The sequence below is a fragment of the Triticum aestivum genome, chromosome 6B (genome assembly GCF_018294505.1).
Source record: "Triticum aestivum cultivar Chinese Spring chromosome 6B, IWGSC CS RefSeq v2.1, whole genome shotgun sequence".
Taxonomy (NCBI): Eukaryota; Viridiplantae; Streptophyta; class Magnoliopsida; order Poales; family Poaceae; genus Triticum; species Triticum aestivum.
The window spans coordinates 477,918,436-477,941,710 of NC_057810.1; the positions used below are offsets into that span (position 1 = coordinate 477,918,436).

General features: G+C 42.6%; 1 protein-coding gene across 3 annotated transcripts; it reads left to right on the forward strand.

The window, feature by feature from the left end:
- The first annotated feature begins 1,409 nt into the window (after positions 1-1,409).
- On the forward strand, positions 1,410-22,009 carry LOC123137554 (ADP-ribosylation factor GTPase-activating protein AGD2). Of its 3 annotated transcripts, none has more exons than XM_044557358.1 (20): positions 1,410-1,618; positions 6,343-6,419; positions 7,541-7,641; positions 7,947-8,017; positions 11,827-11,889; positions 12,110-12,154; positions 12,332-12,397; positions 12,471-12,518; positions 12,608-12,703; positions 12,783-12,824; positions 12,936-13,151; positions 13,561-13,692; positions 14,554-14,763; positions 14,943-15,029; positions 16,036-16,287; positions 17,053-17,174; positions 18,736-18,826; positions 19,753-20,168; positions 21,086-21,190; positions 21,675-22,009. In XM_044557358.1, the coding sequence occupies exons 1-20, from the start codon at positions 1,571-1,573 to the stop codon at positions 21,676-21,678; spliced, it is 2,292 nt and encodes a 763-aa protein (XP_044413293.1). In that variant the 5' UTR covers positions 1,410-1,570; the 3' UTR covers positions 21,679-22,009. The 3 variants fall into 3 exon arrangements, with proteins under 3 accessions (XP_044413293.1, XP_044413294.1, XP_044413296.1); XM_044557359.1 differs by having other exon boundaries at positions 12,480-12,518; XM_044557361.1 differs by lacking the exons at positions 1,410-1,618; positions 6,343-6,419; positions 7,541-7,641; positions 7,947-8,017 and adding an exon at positions 8,075-8,230.
- Positions 22,010-23,275: the final 1,266 nt, after the last annotated feature.

A 23,275-nucleotide genomic window follows, 5' to 3' on the forward strand; every position in this document is an offset into this window, starting at 1 on the left:
CGGGAGGCACTTTTATGGAAATCACCTTAGGAGAAGCTACTAAACTCCTTGATAACATTATGGCTAATTATTCTCAATGACACACTGAAAGATCTACTAGTAAAAAAGTGCATGCTACAGAAGAAATTAATGTTTTGAGTGGAAAGATGAATGAACTTATGAAATTGTTTGCTACTAAGAGTGCTCTTATTGTTCCTAATTATATACATTTGTCTACTTTGATTGAAAATAATAATGAATCTATGGATGTGAATTTTGTTGGTAGGAATAATTTTGGTAACAATGCTTATAGAGGAAACTTTAATCCTAAACCGTTCCCTAATAATTCCTCTAATAATTATAGAAATTCCTACAACAACTCTTATGGAAATTTTAATAAGATGCCCTCTAATTTTGAGAATAGCGCTAAAGAATTTATGATCTCTCAAAAGAAACAAATTTAAAAGAGCGGACAATTTTTTAAAGCATGAACATTTTTTTCGAATCTTGGGAACAAATTTTGAAACGGAGAACAAATTTGAAAGCGCGAACAATTTCTTAAAGCACGAATATTTTTTGAATATTGAGCACAAATTTTGAGACGAAGAGCAAATTTGAAATATCTAGAACAAATTTGGAAGCGCGAACATTGTTTGAAAACGTGATTTTTTTTAAAATCTGGTACATTATATTCGAATTTTTTTGGGTAACGAGAACAAATTTTGAATTTTGGGAACATTTTTTTTGAAAACTGAACATTTTATGGAAACACAAACAAAATTTGAATATTTTTATAAAGAAGAGGAGAAAAGAAAATGAAATAACAAACCAAAAAAAGAAAACAAATAGAAAAACAAAAAAAAGAAATAACTAAAAACGAAAAGAAGAAGAAAAATTCGAAAAATCAAAAAGAACATTTTTTAAAAGCAAGAACATTTTTCGAAAATTAACAAATCTGAATATGTACTTAGTATAAAAAGATAAAATAACATTGAAAAAAATAACACGAAAACAAAAACGAAAAAAAAAGAAAAGAAAGAAGAAATTAGAAAATGAAACAGGAAAGAAAAAAAAGAAAAAAGAAAAAAAAGAAAACCGGTTTAGGGAACCTTCTAGAAAAAACCAGAAAAAACCGGCTGGGAAACTCTAGAAGGTTCCCAAAACCGGAAACACTGGAACACTAGAACACGTTAAATGGGCCGGCGCAAGGGTAGCGCTCCATCGCTGGCTCTGTGCGATGCGTCGACTGTTTGACGCAACGAGCGTCCAATAGGAAATTCCGGTCCGGTCGGCTCGGCGAGCATTCTAATCTGACGCACTACCAACAAATTCGGCCCAGCCCACTAACTAACCCGAAAGCCCATCAACCGTCTGAATCAGTTGCTAGTTAGGCCGAAAAATCAGCCGAACGCATGCAACCCGGTGGCGACGGACGGAGCCCTGAGTGGCCTCCTTCACCGACCCACGAAGGAGAACAGCTCCACGCGACAGAGAGACAGCGACTGCCCGACCGCACTCTTCCACCTCCCGCCCACGCCCAGATCTCCCGGAGCTTCCCAGAGAGCAGCCCCGACCCCACTCAAGGTCAGACATGGCGGCCTTCACCAAGCTCGAGGACTCCCCCATGTTCCGCAAGCAGGTGCTTCCCTTATCTCCCTGCCCGCGAGGCGTACACGATCATCGGGGTCCCTCCGGGTTAGCAGTTTTGGGATCCCGTGGATTGAAGAGATCTCCGGTTTGTTCCGTGTTTTGCTTGGCCTGCTTGGTGGGCTCGCATCAGGCGCATGGTGGGTTTTGAGCTGTATTTAGAGTTTTGATGGTTGTAATGACAGAGCTGGGGCGGATTTGGGGATTCGGCACCATTTTGTGTCGCGAGATCTCGACTTGATCGTGTGCTTTCCTGGTTGTCGGTCGGTTTTGATTGGAAATGCGAGAGCTCTTTGAGTGGTTGGAATTTTTCTCGGTAAAATTCCGTGTTGGATTGGATTGGACGAATCGAGTAGGTTGGTGCTGATTTGGCCTCATGAGTGGCTCACATTGTGTCTGCTAACCGGGTAGGTCTCTGCGTTCCTGTTACCTTTTGGCTTTTGTGGTGCCGATAGTGATTAGTTGGAGGGCTGACGGCTGAGGCTTTTCTGGTTGCAGTGGCGCCTTCTTGTTTTTAGATCAATTTTGCTGCTTGCCGCACACTTGGAACACAATGGTTAGATCATGTAAGGACGAACCTGCCACTTGTGGATTCAGTGAATTGGGAAGCTTGCTGGCCAAATTCTGAATCCGGCCATTCAGTCCGTGAAATTTGCTAGTTTTGTTGCCACCTTTTTAATTACAATGATCTGTTTCACCTTTTAAATATGTTATTTACTGTTAGTGCTAAAATAAATAAATAAATTATTTGAGCATATCCAAAATGTAGCACTGTTACTGTTTTGTAAAGAGTAAATGTTATTCTGTTGCTTAAATGTTACATTGGAAATGTTGATAAAATGTGCACTATATAACTACTACTATTTGATAAACAAAAAGCCACTGCACCTAAAGGCATAAAAACTAGATGATACCCCGCGCGTTGCTGTGGAAATATCAGTAAGCAATTTGGCATGGATATAGGAATTTTTTTCTCAAAAATGAATAGATGAGCATTGTGCAAATACAAATACATATTTCCAGTCAAGATAATCTTGGGTTTTTCCCTGCAAAAGAAAAAAGTTAATCATGTGCTATACAGAACCAAATTGAATATATAGTTTCTTACGAAAGAGCAACAATCCTTATTGTGCGACGAAACCATGTAATTAATTAAATTGCAAGCAAAGGACTACTATAGCTAAGGATGTTTTTTTTTGGTGAAAATGCTTGAGCAAGTTTGCAATATTGATGGTCACTTCTGGCCCGGCCTAAAAAATGTTGCCAAATATAACATAAGAGTTGTTTACCTAAAAAGGGAAGAGATAGAGTTGTTAGTCTTCTGAAGTAAATCATGAAAGAACACAAAATTGGCAAACTTAGTGAACAGCAAGCAACTTGAAAATTAAATAAATCAGTTTGATACATAAATCATGAAAGAACACAAAATCGGCAAACTTAAGTGAATAGCAAACAACTTGAAAATTAAATAAATCAGTTTGATACATACATCATGTTAAAGCACAATTAGGGTTTAGAGTGTCATATCACCAACACTAAAATACATCCATGCTGCAAATCCAGTTTATGAGACCTCAATATGTTAATGAGCAATCTAAGGAAGAGGGGTTTGAGGAAAGGCTTAAGACTGGCATACCAGAAGGTGGAACTGGAGTACACTGTATATTGAACAAAAAGGTAGAGATGTCCCCTTGATCTGAAATAACGATTCAAATAAATGAATGGTCAGAATGCTTCAATTCCTATCCTACCAATATGTGGTAAAGACATAATATCGAGAAGTCTCATGCATGAAGAGCTACAGAAACTACATAAGAAAATAATGTAAAGGTCAGAAGAACATACACCTTCATCTTGCACCATGACTTATAGTACAAAATATTTCAAATTCTTTTGCCTTTATAAAATAAAAAAAGGTTACAAAAAGTCAGTATTTATGAGAACAAATCATGAAAAACCACATCTTCAGCTTCAACATGGGATTATGTCAGAGTTGCACTGGCACATTCTACTTTACATCTGCTTTCAATGATCAAGGCAATTCAGTAAGAAAGTTCGGAAAATACTATGACCGTGAACTGCCTTTTGTGGGTTCAAAGTATACCTGGCCATACCTCGGGCCGGGCTGGGCTTTGGTCGGGCCTAGCCAAGCCCGATGAAAAAAACCTAGGCCCGAGCCCGGCCCAGCCATCGGGCCTGTTTTCTGGGCCTGAGCCCGGCCCGAACACGTAAAAGCCCGTCGGGCTCCGGGCCGGCCCGGCCCGACCTTCAGAGAAATGCAAAAACGACGGGCCCGGGCCCGGCCTTCGGGCTCAAAATCTAAGCCCGAGCCCGGCCCGGGGGCAGCGTCGGGCCGGGCCGGGTCGGCCGGGCCGGGCTTCCCATGGGCAGGTATAGTTCAAACACAATATCCAATAAACATTAATTATCCTATTGTAGTCAAATACCAGGAAAACGTATGAGAAACTGACGATATAAGTAATATTATGAACTCTACTGAACTTCTATACACAAAATTTGTTGACCAAAAAATACATTTGGTGTAGAGGTTGTGGATGACATCATTCTCTGAGTGCTACTGTTAGTAGCATTTTCTAAAAGGACATGGTACAACTATTTGCATAACAAAACTCGGATGCAGTATCTAATCTCTATTATCTCTGTCAAGAAACCATAAATATTCGATTGCTGGCATGGCAGCACGACCTCATTAATCTGCACAAAGATTCAGTTTGAGGTAAAACAAAAGGGTACCAATTGGACGTGCATAGTTAAAGAATACGAAAGAAGAATAAAGGTTAAGATTAGTAATCGATCTAAGAGAACACGGTAGAATTAATTAAAAAACTGCATTTTTTTAGACGAACTGGCATGTTTGTACAGATTACCTGACGGGCGTTGGCTGTTCATATGGGGACCTATAGATGAATCGGCTTTTGTGGATACATGACTTGACGAACATATATCCACGCAACCTGACAGAGTCATCGATACGGCGGATGTGATCGCCGGGGCTGGGGGTTGGAGGACTGCTAGTGCCTGTGAAGATGGATGAAGGTCTATCATCAACAGGCCTCACCATCAATCAACTAATCCACCCGTGTGAGACGGCCATGCCTACTCGTGTGTGTGTGCCATCGTGCAGCCTCGACAGTAGAGTAAGACATGGTCTCGTCACGCATCTGCGCAAGGGTAGGCGTTGGACGGCATGGGAAGGAACATGTGGTCCGCCCATACAGCGCCATCCCACGCCAGACTAAAGCCACGGCCGGAGCAATCCTATTCCTCCATCAGCCGTGTCCTCGCCATGAAGAAAATCAAATTGAAAATAGAAAGAAAACAATACGGCAAGAAGAACTCATTAGGGAATCATTTGGGTAGGAAGCGGGAGCACCATTGAAACTTACCTATCTAAGAACTCCGGGGGGCTGTCCAGCCAAGCACAAAGACGTATCCATTGGCTACCAGGCGAGTGAGCGGCTGGCCTGTGGCTGTTGTCGACCGCTGCTACCGCGGTGCGAATGGGGTGGTTGCGCCGCTAAGCACCCGCCGGCGAGAGTACATAACGACGTGGAGAGATGAAGATGAAGGGATCGAGAGAGGAGCGGAATGCGTCTGTTAGTGGATTTTTATTGTTTGGGAATCGTGAGTAACCGTGCTCCATGGAAGAGAAAAAACAGTAGGCTCGCTCGTCAATCACGGAAGGCGAAAGCGATAGCTTCCGTGACCAGGCGACGATACACGAGAAAGAAAGGAATATATTGCATCACATGATTTTGATTGGTTGGTACCTGATGATGGCATGCTGAGTTGGACCATTTGCATGTTAAGAGAATACCTTGTAGTGGGGAGCAACTTCTTAAGAATGGTAGATACCACTGTAAGACAATAATGCGTAACTCACTTTACTTTTGCAACAATACAAAGCACAGTCGTCTTATAATATAGTGTAGGCTGTTTTGGTGTCATTTAATCGTTTAAACTCACAAAAAATCGCTTGGTGCTCATTACAGTTTTCAGTTTGTGTAGACAGTGTTTGGTCCCTGTTATGGCCTGGGCCCCATTTTGACCCCGTACTTTCAGTATAATAGACTAGTCCTGTTACACATCAAATTGGGTCATCAGTGGCGCACATTGACGTGGTGGGACAAATAGACATTGACATGGCTGCTAACTCATACAGGGATTAGCTGCCTGCCCACACGAAATTACCATCTGTTCACGTCAACCCAGTTCGTTCCAGGGGCCCCAAAATGAGCCTTGGGGTAAAGGAGGGAAAAATGTGCACTGTGCCCTTGCGGGGACGTTGGTGCTCTGAATTTTTGGAACACATTGTTGGACCAGCATGACCAATTGAAAATTTGACATATTGAACTGACATATAGGCTTCATCTGTAAATGAGAAGGCCCTTGGTTGCAGTTCTTCGGATTTTATATGTATTCCATGACTAACCTTACTCAAGATTGATTTCTGTTGTAATTTAGCAATGAAAGAAATCCAAAGATTATTCTCTAAATGGCTGTTATGCGGGCATAATGATTATTTCACAGAAATAGTAGTGATCTTGACACATGACTGTTTGGACACTGGTCTCAATAATTTCCCTTTAACTTCTCTCTCTTTTTTGGCCAACAGACCTTTCTTTCCAGTTTAAAGTGTAATTGAACTTATACATGCATTTAAGTTGTTTCTGACTTATTTCAATTGATTCATAGGTCAATTCTTTGGAACAAATTACCGATGAACTGAAACAGCGGTGTTCAAACCTTCATAAAGGATGCAAAAAATTCATGTACATTTCTCTCCTAACTCCTGTTCCTTAGCTGTAAACATTTGTTGTGGAAACGTAAAACAACTTGGCAGCACGCGCAGCGTTGCGGATGCTATAGATACATAGTACTGTATGGATTTCTTATATAGTATTATTTATTTCATGTAATACATTAATTCTTTTCACTACCTAAGTTTATTTGAAGGCAAGTAAATATTAAGTTTCTGTGGCCTTAGATTAGATGTGGTACTGATTTGTGTTGTGTAATAATAGAGAAACTATGGAACTCACTACTCCCAGTAAAAGCAACCACAAAATGAGTTACTTAGTTCAAGGTTGAAGCCATACCACCTGGCCTTCCTCTGCACGATATTAATCCTAATGTTAACCAAGGTTCACATAACAAACCATGCTATGTACGTGGATCAAGGCCCTACGGCCAGCATACACAATCAAGGCAGGGATTCTGTTAGGAAAGAAGAAAATAAAAATAGGAAAGTGATACATTCAGTTAGGAATATAAAGATAGAGAGGTGCTTTGTTAGGAAATTAGAGACAGAGTTAGAGGTTCATGGATCAAACTAGTCTTCTTATATATAAAGGACTAGCAAGTGACCTTTCGAGACTATTTCATTGCATGCCCCAAAAGGTTACACACTGGTCCTATATGTATATGTGATGGCTGACTAGATCATTAAGACTCAAACTTATCTCCTAAGAAAGCTTATTTGTATCTGTAAATTTCTAATTGAAGTTATATCTTTTCTAACCCTATAATATCCTATCTGTACTTAATTCTTAAACCAGTCCCTGCGTCCATAACATATGAACCCTCCTTAGGGCATACAACCTCACTGGAATGCTGAAGCTAGTTATAAGCGTTTTTACAGGAAAGCAAATTATTAACTTGGTCCTGTATTATTGTGTTATGGTCCAATATTAATTTGGATCTCTATAGCATATATTCTATGGATGCCTGTGAATGATAATTTTACATACTCCTTTTCTTGCTGCTTCTAGCTATTTTTACTATTATATTGCATGCAACTATGCCATTTTGTAATTTTGAGGATTAAAAGAATAATAAACCTTTTGGTTGATGTTCAAGCTTGTTATAGTTTGGCTAATATCCTTAGTTTCAGGGGATCTCTTGATGAAGGATACGCAGGGGATCTTTTATTTGCTGACGCCCTAGAAGCTTTTGGTGCTGGTCGAGATGACCCTGTTAGTGTTGCCATTGGAGGTTATTTCACAAAAATATCTGATGTTTCGTTTGCTTAATTTTGTCCTGGTTTCTCATCTATACTTACTGAAGCCATTATCCTTCTCAATTGAATATCTTGTGCCCCTTTATTTTTGTTAAATCTTGGTTCTTAATATGCCCACATTTGCTTAATAGACCACAGTTCTTTGCAACAGTTGACATGATTTGCACCATGCCATCTCACTGGAACTAGATTATGCGAGTTTCTTCAGTAAAATACGATTCCATGTAACCGTTTAGATTTGGGAGAAACCTGAACTTCCAAATTCCTTATTATGTTGCAGGGCCTGTAATGTCCAAGTTCACTACTGCTTTTAGGGAGCTTGGAACGTACAAGGAGCTCCTTCGTTCCCAGGTACTACCTATCATGTATCCTTGGCCTCTACCTTTCTTGGTAGTTTACTTCACCCGTGAGAATAATTTAGTACTCCCTCTGTAAACTAATATAAGACGTTTTGAGTTTTGAGTTTGAAGAACAGGCGTGGCGCAGTAGTGAAGTACTCCCCACTTGTGCCAAGAGGTCCTGGGTTCGACGCAGCCTCTCTGCATTGCACTGTGCAGGGGCAAGGTTTGCCTCGTATAATCCTTCCCCAGACCCCACCTTGTGTGGGAGCTTCTAGCACTGGGTCTGTCCTTTTAAGTTTTGAGGTTGCACGCCTTGAATTTATCCCTTGCGAGTAATGGCATGAGCTATCCCATTTCAATTTATAGCATTTGCATCAGCAGTACCTGTGCTTTCATTCTTCTATTTTCAGATTCTAACCCGCAGTTTGGAACTACGGCAATTTGACACTGTAGCTTCAATATTTAGGCTGTAGCGTAGTGAGTATATTTTACCACCTACAAATTGGATTAGTGGTAAGTTTCAGTACATGTGGAGCAGATTGAAAGTGGAGGTGGTCAAATGTTACACTTTTAACATAAAGGCGTGAATTCGCAAAACCATAAAATTGCAATTATGAGCCATGCATACCCCAATTTGAGAAGGCTTGTACATCCTTAGCGCATCTCCAGCCGTTCGGCCCCCCAGCACGCCTAAATAGAGCGGCCTGGGGGCATGCCGGCGCTAGTTCGGCCCCTGGGGGCGACCTAGCTCCCAGTCACGCCCCCACGCGCCGGCCCCAGGATGCGGGAAATTTAAACTTGGTCGTTCCCGCTCTCAAAAGACGCCGCAAATCCGGCTATCGGACGTAGTCTGGCGTTACAAAAAACAGAGCGCCGCCGCCGCAAGTTCGCGTGCGCAACGATTCACTCGGCGGGGTCGGCTCCAGGCGTTGGCGGAGTCGGCGTGCGCGGGCTCGTCGGTGTCGGAGCTGCTTCGGTGCTGGGCTGCGTCGGCGCGGCTTCGGCACTGCTGGGCGGCGATGTAGAGGCGTCGTTCGGGCTTGGCGTCCGTGTGGTCGTGGGCGTCGTCGGCGTTGCCGTCGGCAGCTCGTTCAGGATGAGGCCGCGCTGCACCAGGTACCACGCCTTGAGCTTCTCGTCGTTGCTCTGGAGCATGTCCGCCCCGCCCATCAGAAAAGCCATGTCGGTGTTCCTCTTCTTCGCGGCGACGTTCGTCCGGAGCAGGTCGAGCTTGATGGCGTTGTTCTTCATTAGCGACGACCACCGCGCCTCGGTCTTCTCTCGCGTAGGACGGCCCGGGCCTGGGCGTCGGCGAGGCAATGCTCGATGGACTCCTGCACTCGCGCGGTTGCCGCGTCGGCGCTTTTCCCCTTCTTTGCCAATTTGTGGCCGTCCGGCCGCCCCTCTGACGCGCCCGGAGTCGTCGCGTCCGGCTTGTATGTCTCCTTGGCCTTGTCGAGGGCACGTCGGACTTCCGCCCACTTCTCGCACTTGTCAATGCGCTTGTAGACGTGGAGGTGCTCGAAGTTGGCGTCTTGGTTGTCGCCCCGATACATGGCGAACATACGCAGCAGCTGCGTGGAGGGACGAACAGTTGGCGGGCGGCGGGCGTAGGGGACGAAGATATGCGGGCGAACGGCGTGCGTACCTGATCCTCAACGCTGGCGCCGCTCTCCGGGCGAGCCGCGACCTCCTCGACGATTCCATGCCATTTGTTGCACGCCAACTGGATACGCCCCCAATGGTTCGCCATCGCCTTGGAGCCGCGCTGCATGTAGACGCCTTTGAAGTAGGGGTCGACGAGCTTCCGCTCGTCGAACTCGGCCTTGATGCGGTCCCAGTACGTCTCCAAGCTCTGGTTCGCGCCGGTGGTCGGGTCGAGGCAGACGACTTTCCATGCTTCGGCGAGGCATTCCTCCTCCTTGGACGTCCACTTGATGCGCGGTTCGCCTGACCTAGCCGCCCGCTTCTTCTTCTTCTGGCGCCCCTTCGTCGGAACAGGAGCCGACTCCTCCTCCTCCTCCTCCTCCTCCTCGTCCTCCTCCTCCTCGGGTTCCTGCGCGTCGTCGCCGTAGACGTAGCCGAGCTCGGCCTCCATGTCGCCGCTGAGGTCCACTACCTCGTCCTGGGTGGCGAACCCGGGAGACGCGGCGGCCGCGGTCGATCCTGTCGCAATGATGTCGTCCATGTCGGCTCCCGTGTCGTCGGCGTCGCCGAGGTGCGAGAAGGGTAGCGGTCCGCGATAGAGATGGGGCGTCGGTGTGGACGCGTAGGCGGCGGGCGGCGAGTAGTTGTATGGAGGGTACTGCACGCCGACGAAGGCGGGCGAGGGCATGCGCGTAGCGGGGTGACCATGAGGGAAGGTCACGTTTGGGTTGAACCCACCGTGCGCGTCGCCGTTGGCGTAGCCGGGCGACGATGAACCCCATGGAGATCCGGCGCCTTGCTGTCCCCAGGGCGCGTACTGGGCGTGGCTGACGACGGGTGGATTCATCCCCGCCTGGTCGACCGATGAGGAAGACGCCGCCGCGCGCGCCGCGTTGTCGCGGGCCTTCTTGGCTATGGCCCTGTTCCGCCTGTCGGCGGTGACTGCTTCGCGCCGCTGAACTTCCACCCTCCACTCGGCGTTCGACAGGCCCGGTGGCTTCGATGGCGGCGCCCTCGGCTTCCTCTGCTTTGGCTGGGCCACGGCGCCAGTCGCGGTTGCCGCCGCGCGCGGCATGGCGTACTTCTTCGCGGCGAGCGGGAGGGGGTTTGGCGGGAGAAAGGGAGAGAATGGCGGGAGGAAGGCGAGCGAGCGGGAGAGCTGCGAGGGAAAAGCGTCAAGAAACGGCGGGAAAAGGCCCTCGGGTCGCCTCCAGGGCGGGCCCACGTGCCTTTTTCGCTTGTGCCGGCTCCCCAAGCGCCCCCTAGGGCGCCGGGTTCGGCCTGGGTCCGCCGGCACCAGTTTTGGCCCGAGCCGGCGAAAAACGGGCTTCTGGGGGCGCGACTGGGGCCTTTTTTTGGCGCCGGCGCGGAAAAATCGCCTGGGGAGGGCCTGTTGGGGGCGCGGCTGGAGATGCCCTTATATTGCAAGAAACAGAACTGATAGGAAGGAAATGCCAAAGTAGTCTTTGAATCAGACCTCTTGTTCATTATGTTTTGAATGTTAAGTGTCATACTCCAGTCTAGGGTCTGTGTATTCCTTGAGTCTTGTAATAGATGCCCTTTGGGCCTTATATTGATACAACAAATCTCTGCTCTTCCAGTCAGAAGGTTCTCCATTATTTTCCGAAATGCAGAAATTATCTTATTGGATATGAACAAATTAACCAATCAGTAAATTTTAGAGCACCCCTGGTTGTATGGTTGTAATTGCAGGTCAGACTTGCTGAACCTAACAGCTAAACGGTGAAGTTTGACCAAAAAATCATCCAGACACATTTGTTATCAACTATATACTTTAAACTAGTGTATGTATAAGTTCTAAGGAATCCTTTTGGAATGACAATTATACATCAGTGCAAGTGCTCTGTTGTTTCTAACTAAGCCACTAGGGACTTTACACAGCTGGAAAAAACTGTTAAGAATGGAAAACATTTTGATATACTTGCTTGACTACACCGGCATATATCCAGAACCTGAATCATGTGTTGAAAGAGGATATTTATGTGTTATGTAATGAGGTCTCCATTTGGGATCACAGAATCTGTATGTACAGATTCCTGGAAAGCTGGCACATTTCATTTGGTTATGGTGTATGACGTTCTGTACCTTTTTCCTAGTAAAATATCATTACAAGTGACTGTAACATTCTAATCAGTCTGTCCCTTCAAACAGGTCGAGCATATGCTTAGTGAACGGTTGACGCAATTCATTAACGAGGATCTGCATGATGCAAAGGTGACCCCCCCCCTCGCGCGCACACACACACGTCTTAATAAGTTTTATGCTTGTTGGGCCCAAACTTAATTAAGTAAACTGAAATGGTCTTGAAATTAATTTCACACTTATAATTGATGCTCTCTTAACTACACTTGGCCTACTGTGTTGATTTCGATGTGGAGAATTTTTAACACATTGGTTAGTTACTATTTGCGCTAACATTTGGCCCAATATATAGGATTGTCGACAGCGTTTGGATAGGGCTACAATGGGCTATGATCAGGTAGTGTCTTGACTTCTACTATGTCATTATCTATTTTTGTTGTTTATTTCTTCACGTTGGCCTGTGGTGCACCATGAATAAATGAATGATTTGACCTTTTTCTGAATACCATGTGGTTTTAATATTTTGTTTTTATACATATGGCCTACTAATTCCTATTGCTATCTTGCTTCTCAGGCCCGTGAAAAATTTGTGTCAGTGCGGAAAGGGACTAGAGCAGAAGTAGTGACAGGACTTGAGGAGGTAAACTGTGACAGCTTTTTCGTAATGGATGTTTTTCAGTGTGCACGCCACCTTCCTAATCCCGTCTTTACAGGATCTACAGAACGGCAAGTCAGCTTTCGAGAGATGCCGCTTTAACTTAGTATGTATCACCATTTTTTTCTCCATATAGCATTGTTATGTATATTATGTAACCATGCCAATGATTCTCCTGCAATGTAAGGAATTCAGGTTCATGCCCTTGCAAACATTGAAGCAAAGAAGAAGTATGAGTTCTTGGAATCAATAAGCGCAGTGATGGATGCCCATCTAAGATATTTTAAGCAGGCATGGATAGTCTCTACAGTTTAAGCTATCTTTGTTATATTATTGGTTGAAACCTTTTTGATTTTTTTCTTTGTTCTAGGGATTTGAGCTACTGAGCCAAATGGAACCGTTCATTCACCAGGTTTAATAATTGCTCCTTTGGCATATTGGTTTTGACCGATAATTATGATAACGAGGAGTGCGTTGACCTTAACTTATCGATGAATCTGCTAACTGCAATGTCTTAATGCAGGTTCTAACATATGCACAGCAATCAAAAGAAATGGCTATGAACGAGCAAGATAAACTTGCAAAGAGAATTCAAGAGTTCAGAACTCAAGAAGAAATTTCAAACTTGAGAATGGCTAGTAATGTAAACACATCTACGAGTGGTGATGGCATCCATGTTGTTGGTCTTCAATCCTATAAAAAGATTGAAGCCTTGATGCAGTCAACTGCCAATGGCCAGGTAGTTAATTGTCCATCGTTGAGTAAAAAAAACAACCAACAACAACAACGAAGCCTTTAGTCCCAAACAAGTTGTGGTAGGCCCATTGTTGAGTAAAGTTTCATAAATAGTAGGCTAAAATACTAAAATTATATGGATGCTGCATTGATTCCCCACATAATGGTTTGGAGAGAACATGTAGCCCAGAGATAATACACATGTCTAAGTGCCGATGAACTTTTGTTTCTACTGGTGCTTGATTTGTTTAGGCACCTGTTCCCCACATAATGACTGTTTGGCTCAAAATCTAGTACTCCACTCTTCTATTATTCTCTTATTATAATTAAATCAGCTACATGTTCATTATATTTTTAATTCGTAATTATTTTCTGAAGTCTGTTGTTTTTCCTGATTTTTTTTCTTTTACCAGGTTGAAATAATTAAACAAGGTTATCTCTTTAAGCGTTCTGAAAATTTACGAGGAGAATGGAAGAGGAGGTATTTTGTTCTTGACAGCCATGGGACTCTGTACTACTATGGGAACAAGGGAAATAAACAATTGGTATGGTCAGCAATTTGATCATGGCTTGTTGGTCTATTTAAAACTTGGCACACTAAGTATCCTGAGCTCTCACCTTTTGCTTGCGTGAGTTGGTAGACTTATGTTTTGTAGAAATATATGTTTTGTGTTATTCATAGTTATAATTGATTTTTCATTGTAATTCATCTATATTTGTAATAAATATTATGTTTTCTACTCCCTCCGTTTCTGAATATAAGCCCTTTTAGTGTATGGACTGCATACGGATGTATATAGACATATTTTAGAGTGTAGATTCACTCATTTTGCTCCGTATGTAGTCCATATTGGAATCTCTAAAAAGGCTTATATGTAGGAACGGAGCGAGTAGTTATCTAATCCTTGATCACGGTTTTCATCACTCTTACTTACTTGCCATTTTCCTCTTTCAATTAGAATATGACCTACTTGTTTATGTTTGGTGATTAATCATTCTCTGTGTGGAAGGTATCAGACTGATGCATATTTTTCCCATCAAGTGAATTAATTTTAAAAACGAGTTACAGTGGGGATCTTTCCCACTGTCTTTTGCTAAAAAATGTGGATTAATTTTCCAAGGGCTATGTCACTACAGTGCAATTTGTGCTCTGCAAAATTTCTGCGCAATTGATGATTATAGTGGGGATATGATATGTGCGGTGTTTGAGAAGTTATGCCATAAATGTGTTACTCCCTCTGTTCACTTTTATAAGACGTTTTAGACAGCTTAAATTGAACTGTTTTGAGTGTTGTCTTAAATGTCTAAACGGTCTTACAAAAGTGAACGGAGGGAGTATATAATTCACCCTAAGCAGTTGTTATTTGTTATTTATTGTATACTTACCTTGTTTTGTTCTTTGGAAGCAAGGAGTGGCATCACAGCAAACTGCTGAACCGGCTGGTGTATTTAGTCGCTTCAGATTCTTAAATCAAAAAGCTTCATCCCAGGGGGATGATTCTCTTTCATGTCGTACAATTAATCTCAGAACTTCAACAATTAAGATGGATGCTGAAGAAAATGATTTAAGATTTTGCTTCAGAGTAATCACCCCCATGAAGGCATACACTTTACAGGTAATTGTAACTGTTACCCCTTAAACGTTCTGTATATAGCACAAATTTTACGGTTTGAAGAAAAACAGTGTTTTGAAATGTCAGAAGAAAAACACATTGTTATGAACTTATGATATTCATTTTTTGAACAGTGATGCCATATGTTTCTTGAGACCCAATTTTCACTTTGTTGATGGCAGGCGGAGACAGAGGCTGACCAAAAGGACTGGATCGAAAAAATAACAGGAGTTATTGCATCACTGCTGAATTCACCATTCCCGCATCAGGTTTGCTCCGGTCTTCTCTTTTGTTGCATTCTACAGAAACACTTGGTTAGCTGTATCAAAATCTATCTAAAAAAACCCGCTTAACTGTTTGGTATCAAACTTCAGATATCTTATTGCAGCATCTGCTTTTCATAATCATGTTATACATTACTAGTGCTTGTCCTGCCTTAAGATTGGCTCCATTTTAGTGCAATTGCATGCATGCGAAAAACAGTCTTCTTCAAGAGAGTAAATTACATAAAACCACCACATGTGGGGCAACCTTCAAGCATAACCGCCACTTTTGGGAAAAATTTGCTAAGAGCACTACTTCTGGGACAGGAAGTGAAAAGTAACACTGAAGATCGGTTCAATGGTTTCGACAGCAATTCTGGCATGCTGGGCCTGCATGTAAGAGCTGACGTGGCTTAGCTTACGAAGACGCTATGTTGAGGTGGATGTGGGGCCAACTTGTTAGCTCTCATCTTCTTTCCAGCCTCTTCTCTGTCCTGCTTCTGAGCCTCTGCCCTCTCCTCCCGAGTGAGCGCCATCATCACCGGCGTTCCGGCCATGCTGAGCCACTCCACGTAACACAGGAGCTCCACCACGAAACCAAGAGGAAGTGACGTCAGCCAAATTTGAAGCCCCGCCGCCGTCTCCATCGTTGGAATTTGCCTTCTCGTTCCAAATTCCGACCGTGGCATCCACACCATGATCTCCTTCTCTGGTGTGTATTAGGACGATTCGCATACATAATCTCTCTCCTTCACGCTCCGCCGTCGCTACCCTCGACCAATTTAATGATTCCACAGTTGTAGCCTGCTCCTGTGCATGACTGGCATCACATCGACTCCTGGTCCCATTTAGCCATCTGTGGGGTTCCCGTGCATGGCTGGCATCGCATCGGCTCCTGGTCCCAAGAGTGGTGGTTATGTTTGAAGGCTGTCCTAAGTGTAGTAGTTTTACGTAGTTCACCAATTTCAAGTTAGTACTGTACTAATTTTATCCTGATTTCATCTCATTTCAGCCGCCATACGGGAGCCTAGCAGCAGAAAGACATGGTTCTGCAAGTTCCCTTGATTCTGCTGCATCTCTTGAAGAGAGCAAAACTTCAGAGGCACACAGTGATGCAATAAACCATCTCAGGAATATCCCTGGAAACGACAGTTGTGCAGAATGTCGTTCTCCAGATCCTGACTGGGCATCTCTAAACTTGGGTATTCTTATTTGCATTGAGTGCTCAGGGGCTCACAGGAATCTGGGAGTCCATATTTCAAAGGTGCAATATCCAGTTCTTTATTTTTAGCACATTTACTTTTTCTGGCACCTTATTTACGTTACAACTGGGTTGGCTCTGTCATCCCCAAAAAGATTGTACTTGAAATGATTGGAGTTATTAACTTAGTGACAGTGCTAGTGTAAAGCTGTAAAATAGGAGCGTAATACTGTCCACTGCCACTGATCACTATTGAACATGGTTGATATAACTCTGTGTGGACTATGGGCTGCCTTTTGCTGCAATGTTAGTACTTGGTATCCTGTCAAAGTATCTTTATGAACTGAAGGATCTAGATTCTTTTGGTTCACCAGAACATAAAGCGATGATCTGTCCTTTTTTCCTCGATTGATCTGTCTTCTCGATCGATCATTACCTTCCTGTAGTTGCAGTCCGATTCCGAATTCTGAAACTGCTGGTACTGGACGTAATAATGAATTGTACTTGCCACTTAGGCCAACTCCGACCTAGGAATATGTTTTCATACCATGTATATTATATAAATATAATATTATATGATTCTATACTTGGTCGAACTTAATGTAGTTTGACTTAGGAAAAAACTAGAACTTGAAGTAATTTGGAATGGAGGGAGTATTTGTTAATGGGTATAAGATCTTCAGAACTATGCGAATACGCCAATGTTTGCTGTATATGATATTTTGCGGGCTTGTGATATATAGGGTTTTAATAGTCTTTTGATTTAGAGATTATACCATATCAAGGTCAATATTTCAACGGTGGAGCTGATGTTCTTATTTGATGTAGGTTCGGTCCTTGAGATTGGATGTGAAAATATGGGAGCCAGTAATTATTGATTTGTTTCGTGCACTTGGAAATGATTACAATAATTCCATTTGGGAAGCTTTGCTTCCGAAAGAAGGTCAAGGGTATGTTCAAGCAATATACGTATCGTGTTAACTAGTTCTTCTACTCAAGTTTTAAGCATTTCTCGTCCTAGCTACATCCCTCTTCTAAACATCGATAAGCTGTGGCAGATGACTGTTATACCAGCTGACAAATTTGGGCTAAACAGACCATGTGTACCTGTACAGATTGTTTGTACTTCTACATGTACCGTTTACAATTATTTGAGCTTTCTGGAAGTCTGGAACTCGTTTATACTTAGGATTGAATTTCCAATGAATTTTCAGTGTGCACTGAAATTCATTATGTGACAGGGCGCTCAATGGTTACCCTGATATGTTGGGGAGTCGCGGTGTCAGCATCCTGATACGTATCCAGTACTGATTCGCCCTGATGTGTATGGAGAAGTGTTGGAATAATTCTTTTCGAGAACATAGTTATAGGAATAGTTTTCTTTTGGCAAAGGGAAAATACTTTTCATACTCCGTCAATACTCGGCTACACACTCTGATACGCCATCTCCCTCATTGGGTGAGCGAAAAGCCATTGATTGGAGGGATTAGTTGTGTTGCTATTGATCGAGGCCAACAATGGGGCAGAGTTCCAGAGGTGTTGGTGCTTTACCAAGCAGGCGCGGTGTGGCCACCAACCAGATCTGGGTGTGTCTGTGTGTGGAGGAGGGATAGGATGGGGATAGTGGAAGCTTGTGAAGGTGCTTTCTACTTTGTAAATGCTAATAATACTTATTTACTTGGGCAATGATATTACTCAGGGTCCTCATCTATGGGTTTGAGTCTAGTCTTATTGGCTTTATTATTCTTATTATCTTCTGCTTCCTCTGTAAACTAGTATAGGACGTTTTCTAAAACATCCTAGATTAGTTTACAGAGGGAGTACCAATTAATCTTTCAATTTGATACTGCATCGAACATATATTTATACTCTTATAAAAATCGGAGTTGGTGGCGGTCCATTCACCCTCAGAGACTACATTACGTCGCCAAGAAATTAATTGCCACAATTATCATACATTATATGTAGTACATAGATGTATCACGGTTGATATTTTGTATGTATATTTTGAGATATTTTTCATTTGCTAAAGATTAGGTACTACGACGGCAACCGTTTAAACAATTCATGCAATAAAAACAAACTTTCTTTTACAGTAAAACAGTAGGGTAACCCCTATGTATATTTTTATAAATAAAGGGGGAAATATTAACAGGGTTACATGAGCAGTTAGCCCATATGCAACTAGTTTACAAGCCCAAAATGGCCACACTTATTGAAGGGACTCTAGCCAAGCAGTAAAGAAGAGGCTTGAAGAGGGGCCTTAAAAATAAGCTTCTTAGCAATGCATGAGCAATTAACTCCCGTAGCAGTGCAATTAACTTCCATAACGACACACGAGTACTTAGTAGTTTCTATATATTAAAGATTGTTGGGTACTACTCCCTCCGTTCCACAATATAAGACGTTTCTGCAAGTAGCTTGCAAAAACGTCTTATATTGTGGAACGGAGGGAGTAGTAGTTTCAGGCGTGCAGTGACTTATTGTGTAATATTATTTACATCCATGCAGAATGGATGAGTCAAATAGCACTATCCTGTTCATGGAAAAGCCTAAACCTACTGATGCTTTCTCAATAAAGGAAAGGTTCATACAATCAAAGGTAAGCTCTTCTGTGCTGTCTGTGCGACTAAGCCTAGTAGCATGTTCTCAGTAGCTAATATATGACCGGTTGGGCATGTGCTGATTGAAATTTCCAAAAGGCAATCTTTCTGTGTTTATGAGCATTTGCACTAGTGGTTATTCTGCTTAGTGTCGGTTATTTTAGTTTGTAAAACTTCTGGGCTTTAGTGAGACAATCATCCAGTATATTGTTAGAGGAGCTTAGCAGCCTGATATGGTAGCATAAGATTTCTGGAACTAGTATCCACAAAATATCATATTGAGAGGTGTCAAAAAAAAATATCATATTGAGATCAATCGTGTTATTAAGTTTGACATCCAGTGTTTGCAGAATGTAGTTAGCAAAATTTGTACAGACCATGGGGATCCTTGTATGATGTAAGTATCCTTTGGGTATACCTACCTTACAGGCGAAGGCAAAGTTCAGTTAGTAACCTGACTCCTGGTACCTCAGTTACCTAGCATTCGGGCAAAAGAACGCCAAATTTAAATTCCAGTTCGTTACTACATTTGAACGCACCCCCCCTCCCACCACCATCGAATCTGGGTGACCCTCTTACCTTTTGGACGCTGGTTTTCCCTGCTTGGGTAGTAGACAACCAAATTGATCTTATGGCTGTTTGACTATAATCTTTGAGTTGAAATCGACAAGTTACATCATAATGAATGTAATGGCTGATTAGAAACTTCAAGCTTTCATGGCGAGTCTGTATCCAATGAAGTAATGCTGGCTGCCACACCCTCATCTCCCTGCAGATACTTTGGACTTTTGGGGATTAATAATATTTTGCTTCATGTATGAATTATAATATTGACTATAGTGTTGTTCCTCCAGCAGTTTTCACTATTCAGCCGATCAACTTCTGTATGTTATTTCATAATTCATTCTCATAATGATCTGTGCAGTACGTGGACAAACTTCTTATTGCCAAAGACACCAATCAAATTACCATTGGTATACTGGAAGCTATAAGGACAAATGATGTGAGAGCAGTGTATCACATTCTTGTGTTGGCTGATGCAAGCCCTAACATGACATATGATGAGTTGAACAACGATGTTAACCATGTTCTACCGGTAACAGACAGGAAATTATTTGATCCAGCCTCTTGTGAGAAAATAGAGGATTCTGGGAAACCAGAAGGTTGTCTGCAAGGCTGCTCCTTATTGCACTTGGCATGTCAACATGGTCATCCTGTACTAGTTGAGCTTCTGCTACTTTTGGGCGCGGATATTAATAAGCAGGATTTCCATGGACGGACACCATTGCACCATTGTGTCCAAAAGAGTAATGATGCCCTTACCAAACATCTACTGAAGAGGTAAGGTTTGAATTTCTGCTGTATAGTTGTCTGTTAATTGTATTTCAATATATTCAGTGCTTGGAGATATAATATAATGCTTGCTCATGCCAAGAGCTCCCTGTTTCCACTTAAGTACAGAATGTTTCAGAAGTACACTGATTTCTTTACAAGAAGACTGTACTTGTCTCTCTCAAAAAAGATTGGTTGGCTTTTTCATTTCATTCACCGTAATAACTAGACATTGAGAAATTTAGACACAGATATGATACTTGGAATCATTGAAGTTTCTATCATCCTGTGTCGAGGTTCACCGATCACTGTAAAAAGCAACCATGAAGGTTTTTTGTCATCTTAGTAGAAAGACTTCATATGCCATCTTCAATCAACAATATAGTCAATCACACCAATATAGTGGCCACCATACCGCTGTGCCTCCAGTAGGTCAGGTGACAGTGAGTGTGTATAGTGGTTTCATTTGCTTCTTGTGTGGTTTTAATTGGTGTCTGTTCCAGATCACATATGATAAATTTCAACAGACTAGTACAAATTGTGGAAGCAGTATGCAGAACACATTCTATTTTTCTTCTTATTATTACTATGATGTTCTGTGAATATCCTCTCGTTTCCCTTCGGAGAACATGAAAACAATAAATTATGAGTCCATTTTTGTGTCAGTAGTTTTATTTTAAGGATCCGAATATCCAGCGAACATCAGATTTTTAGACATGGCAAATCGAAAAAATTTCATGGCAAATTATGTTCGTCGAGGATGGCAAGTTTAGTTGTGGAGCATGGCAAATCCGTCTCAGTTTATTTTTTGCCAGAAAATTGCCGTGCTTGCGAACTAAATCTGCCGTCCGTTTGATTGCCATGCTGAAAATCTGACGTCAGATTTCTAGCATTTCCGTATTTTAATTGGGCCCCCTTCTTCACAGGGGTGCAAGAACAACAATTAAAGATGGTGGGGGCCTGACTGCTTTGGAGAGAAGAATGGAGCTTGGAGCAATAACAGATGAAGAATTGTTCATATTATTTGTGAGGTATGACCGACAGTAGGGTTCAAAAGCCTCAAGTACTCGCGCCATTTGGGTGTTTTACTGTTTCCAGAACTTCAAACTGAACTCAAGTTATTATATTTTGATGATCTCTAGGAAGTAAAAAGTACATATATTTAGGGAAAGATGGGGATCAAACATCAGCAATTAAACGTGGAACCAACATTTCTCTATATGAAATTAATCTGAGCGGGTTCTCCGTGTTCAGCAAAAAACCATCAATTATTTTTAGTCCCCTAGTTTGCTCATAATTATTACTCCATTAACTGAACAAGTGAAAAGAGTATTTGTTTAACAAAAGCGTCCTCTATGGGGCATAAGGTTGATGGCATTCAACTTCCATGGGCTCAATGATCTGTTGTTTTCCTACATCAACTGAACCTGTTTGAATATAGTTTGCATCACTAATTGAGTCACTGTGATCAACTTGGTTAGAGAACATGTGGATTTGAATAAATTACGTGTGCAGGTGATTGCTGAACCATACTAGGTTGTACCGCTGTAGCCTTAGCAAGCAAAGCTCGTCTGTATCTGAAGGGGTCGTGCCACCTGTTTTAGCTTCTTTCTACACTTGTACATCGGAAGACAAGACAAACTTACTGGAGATTACTGTATCTGACCTTTGCACTGTGTCGCTCCTTTGTATTACAACTATAGGCTAGTGGTCTAGCATACATGCATTATTACATTTATTTATTCGTATACGATGATTACTCGAGTTTGTACGATTCCCCTGTTGTGAAGCATATCATACTATACTATATATACATTTGGGCAATTGTAAGCCCGTTTTATCTTGCGTCATCGTCTGATTTGCAATTGTATTTGGTGTTCTGAATCTTAGTGATCAGTTGTTCGCCGCTGTTCTTAATGGCATCACATGGTTAAAAAGTTGCACTAGCGTAAATTCATAGTTCTCCCTCCGTAATGATCTCGCCTAAGCAGTGTTTAGGCCTAGGCGTTCTGCTGTCGCCTCACACCACAAGTTAGCTATACAAAAACCACTAAGGATATTCTCCCTCTGTTCACAAATATAAGGTGTTTTGGATATTTCAATATAGGCTACATACACGAGTGGACAAACACACTAAAATATACTCCTATCTATATGCATCTGGTTCACAAAAAAGTTAGAACATCTTATATTTGTACAGAGGGAGTACAAAAATAAGGTTATAATTTCTATCTAAACTAATCTGAGCTGCTCATCTAGCACGTAGAAGCCACTGTATGGAAGAGTAAACGACCTTGGCGGTTTTGTACGCCAGTCTTGCAGTGAGGTAGAACACTGAGGGACCATGCCGGTACTTGGTAAACAGATCCTCGAAAGGTCATAAACATCCTCGTTATCATGGCTTCTTTGACAATGGTTCGGGTGCAGTGGGTGCTGTTGTCCGCAATGAGAGGGGAGAAGCTGTGGCTGGAGGGGTGAGAGAATTGCTAATGTGTTGAGTCCAGCTTCAGCGGAGGCAATGGCTCTGTTAAAAGGGTTGGTCCTTGTTGAACAGTTGGGCTGCTCCCCGGTTACCGTCGAATCTGATTCTCTGAAACTTGTCCAGCTCTGGAATGGTATGACAGAAGTTCTGAGCCGGCAATTATGGCCGAGTGCTTTGCGATTACGCACCGGCTGGATCATGTTTCTCTCAAACACTGCTCAAGGGATGCTAATAAGGTGGCTCACATTATAGCTAAGCGTGCTTTTATCAAACTGGCGATCCTCCGAATTTATAATGCCTACTGTAGTTAGCGATGTAACAGTCCCATTTGCTTAATAAAGAGCCACACGACATTCCTTTCGAAAAGAAAAAAACATCCTCGTTATCATGGCTGTTGCCGATGAAGCAGGCAGATAAGTCATCGTCCAAGGTGTACTGTGTTGCCTAGACTGATCAAAAGATTGAATCATAGGATAAACCAGACGTCAAAACTGTAGTGTAAAGGAAGAGATAAGGTTTGAATCGCACATTGACTTTGCCATCGAATCTTGTGCTCCATCAAAGTCAATACACAGTTAGCATGGAGTGCCTTCAATCAAGTGACTCATGTAGCCTCAACCAATACATTAACCAA

Excerpts from the sequence above, each read along its gene's own strand:
- LOC123137554 (XM_044557358.1), top strand. The coding sequence starts at position 1,571 with ATGGCGGCCTTCACCAAGCTCGAGGACTCCCCCATGTTCCGCAAGCAG. Across the intron at positions 11,890-12,109 it reads AGGATCTGCATGATGCAAAG|GATTGTCGACAGCGTTTGGA; the intron begins GTGACCCCCCCC and ends CCCAATATATAG. Across the intron at positions 12,519-12,607 it reads AGAGATGCCGCTTTAACTTA|GTTCATGCCCTTGCAAACAT; the intron begins GTATGTATCACC and ends TAAGGAATTCAG.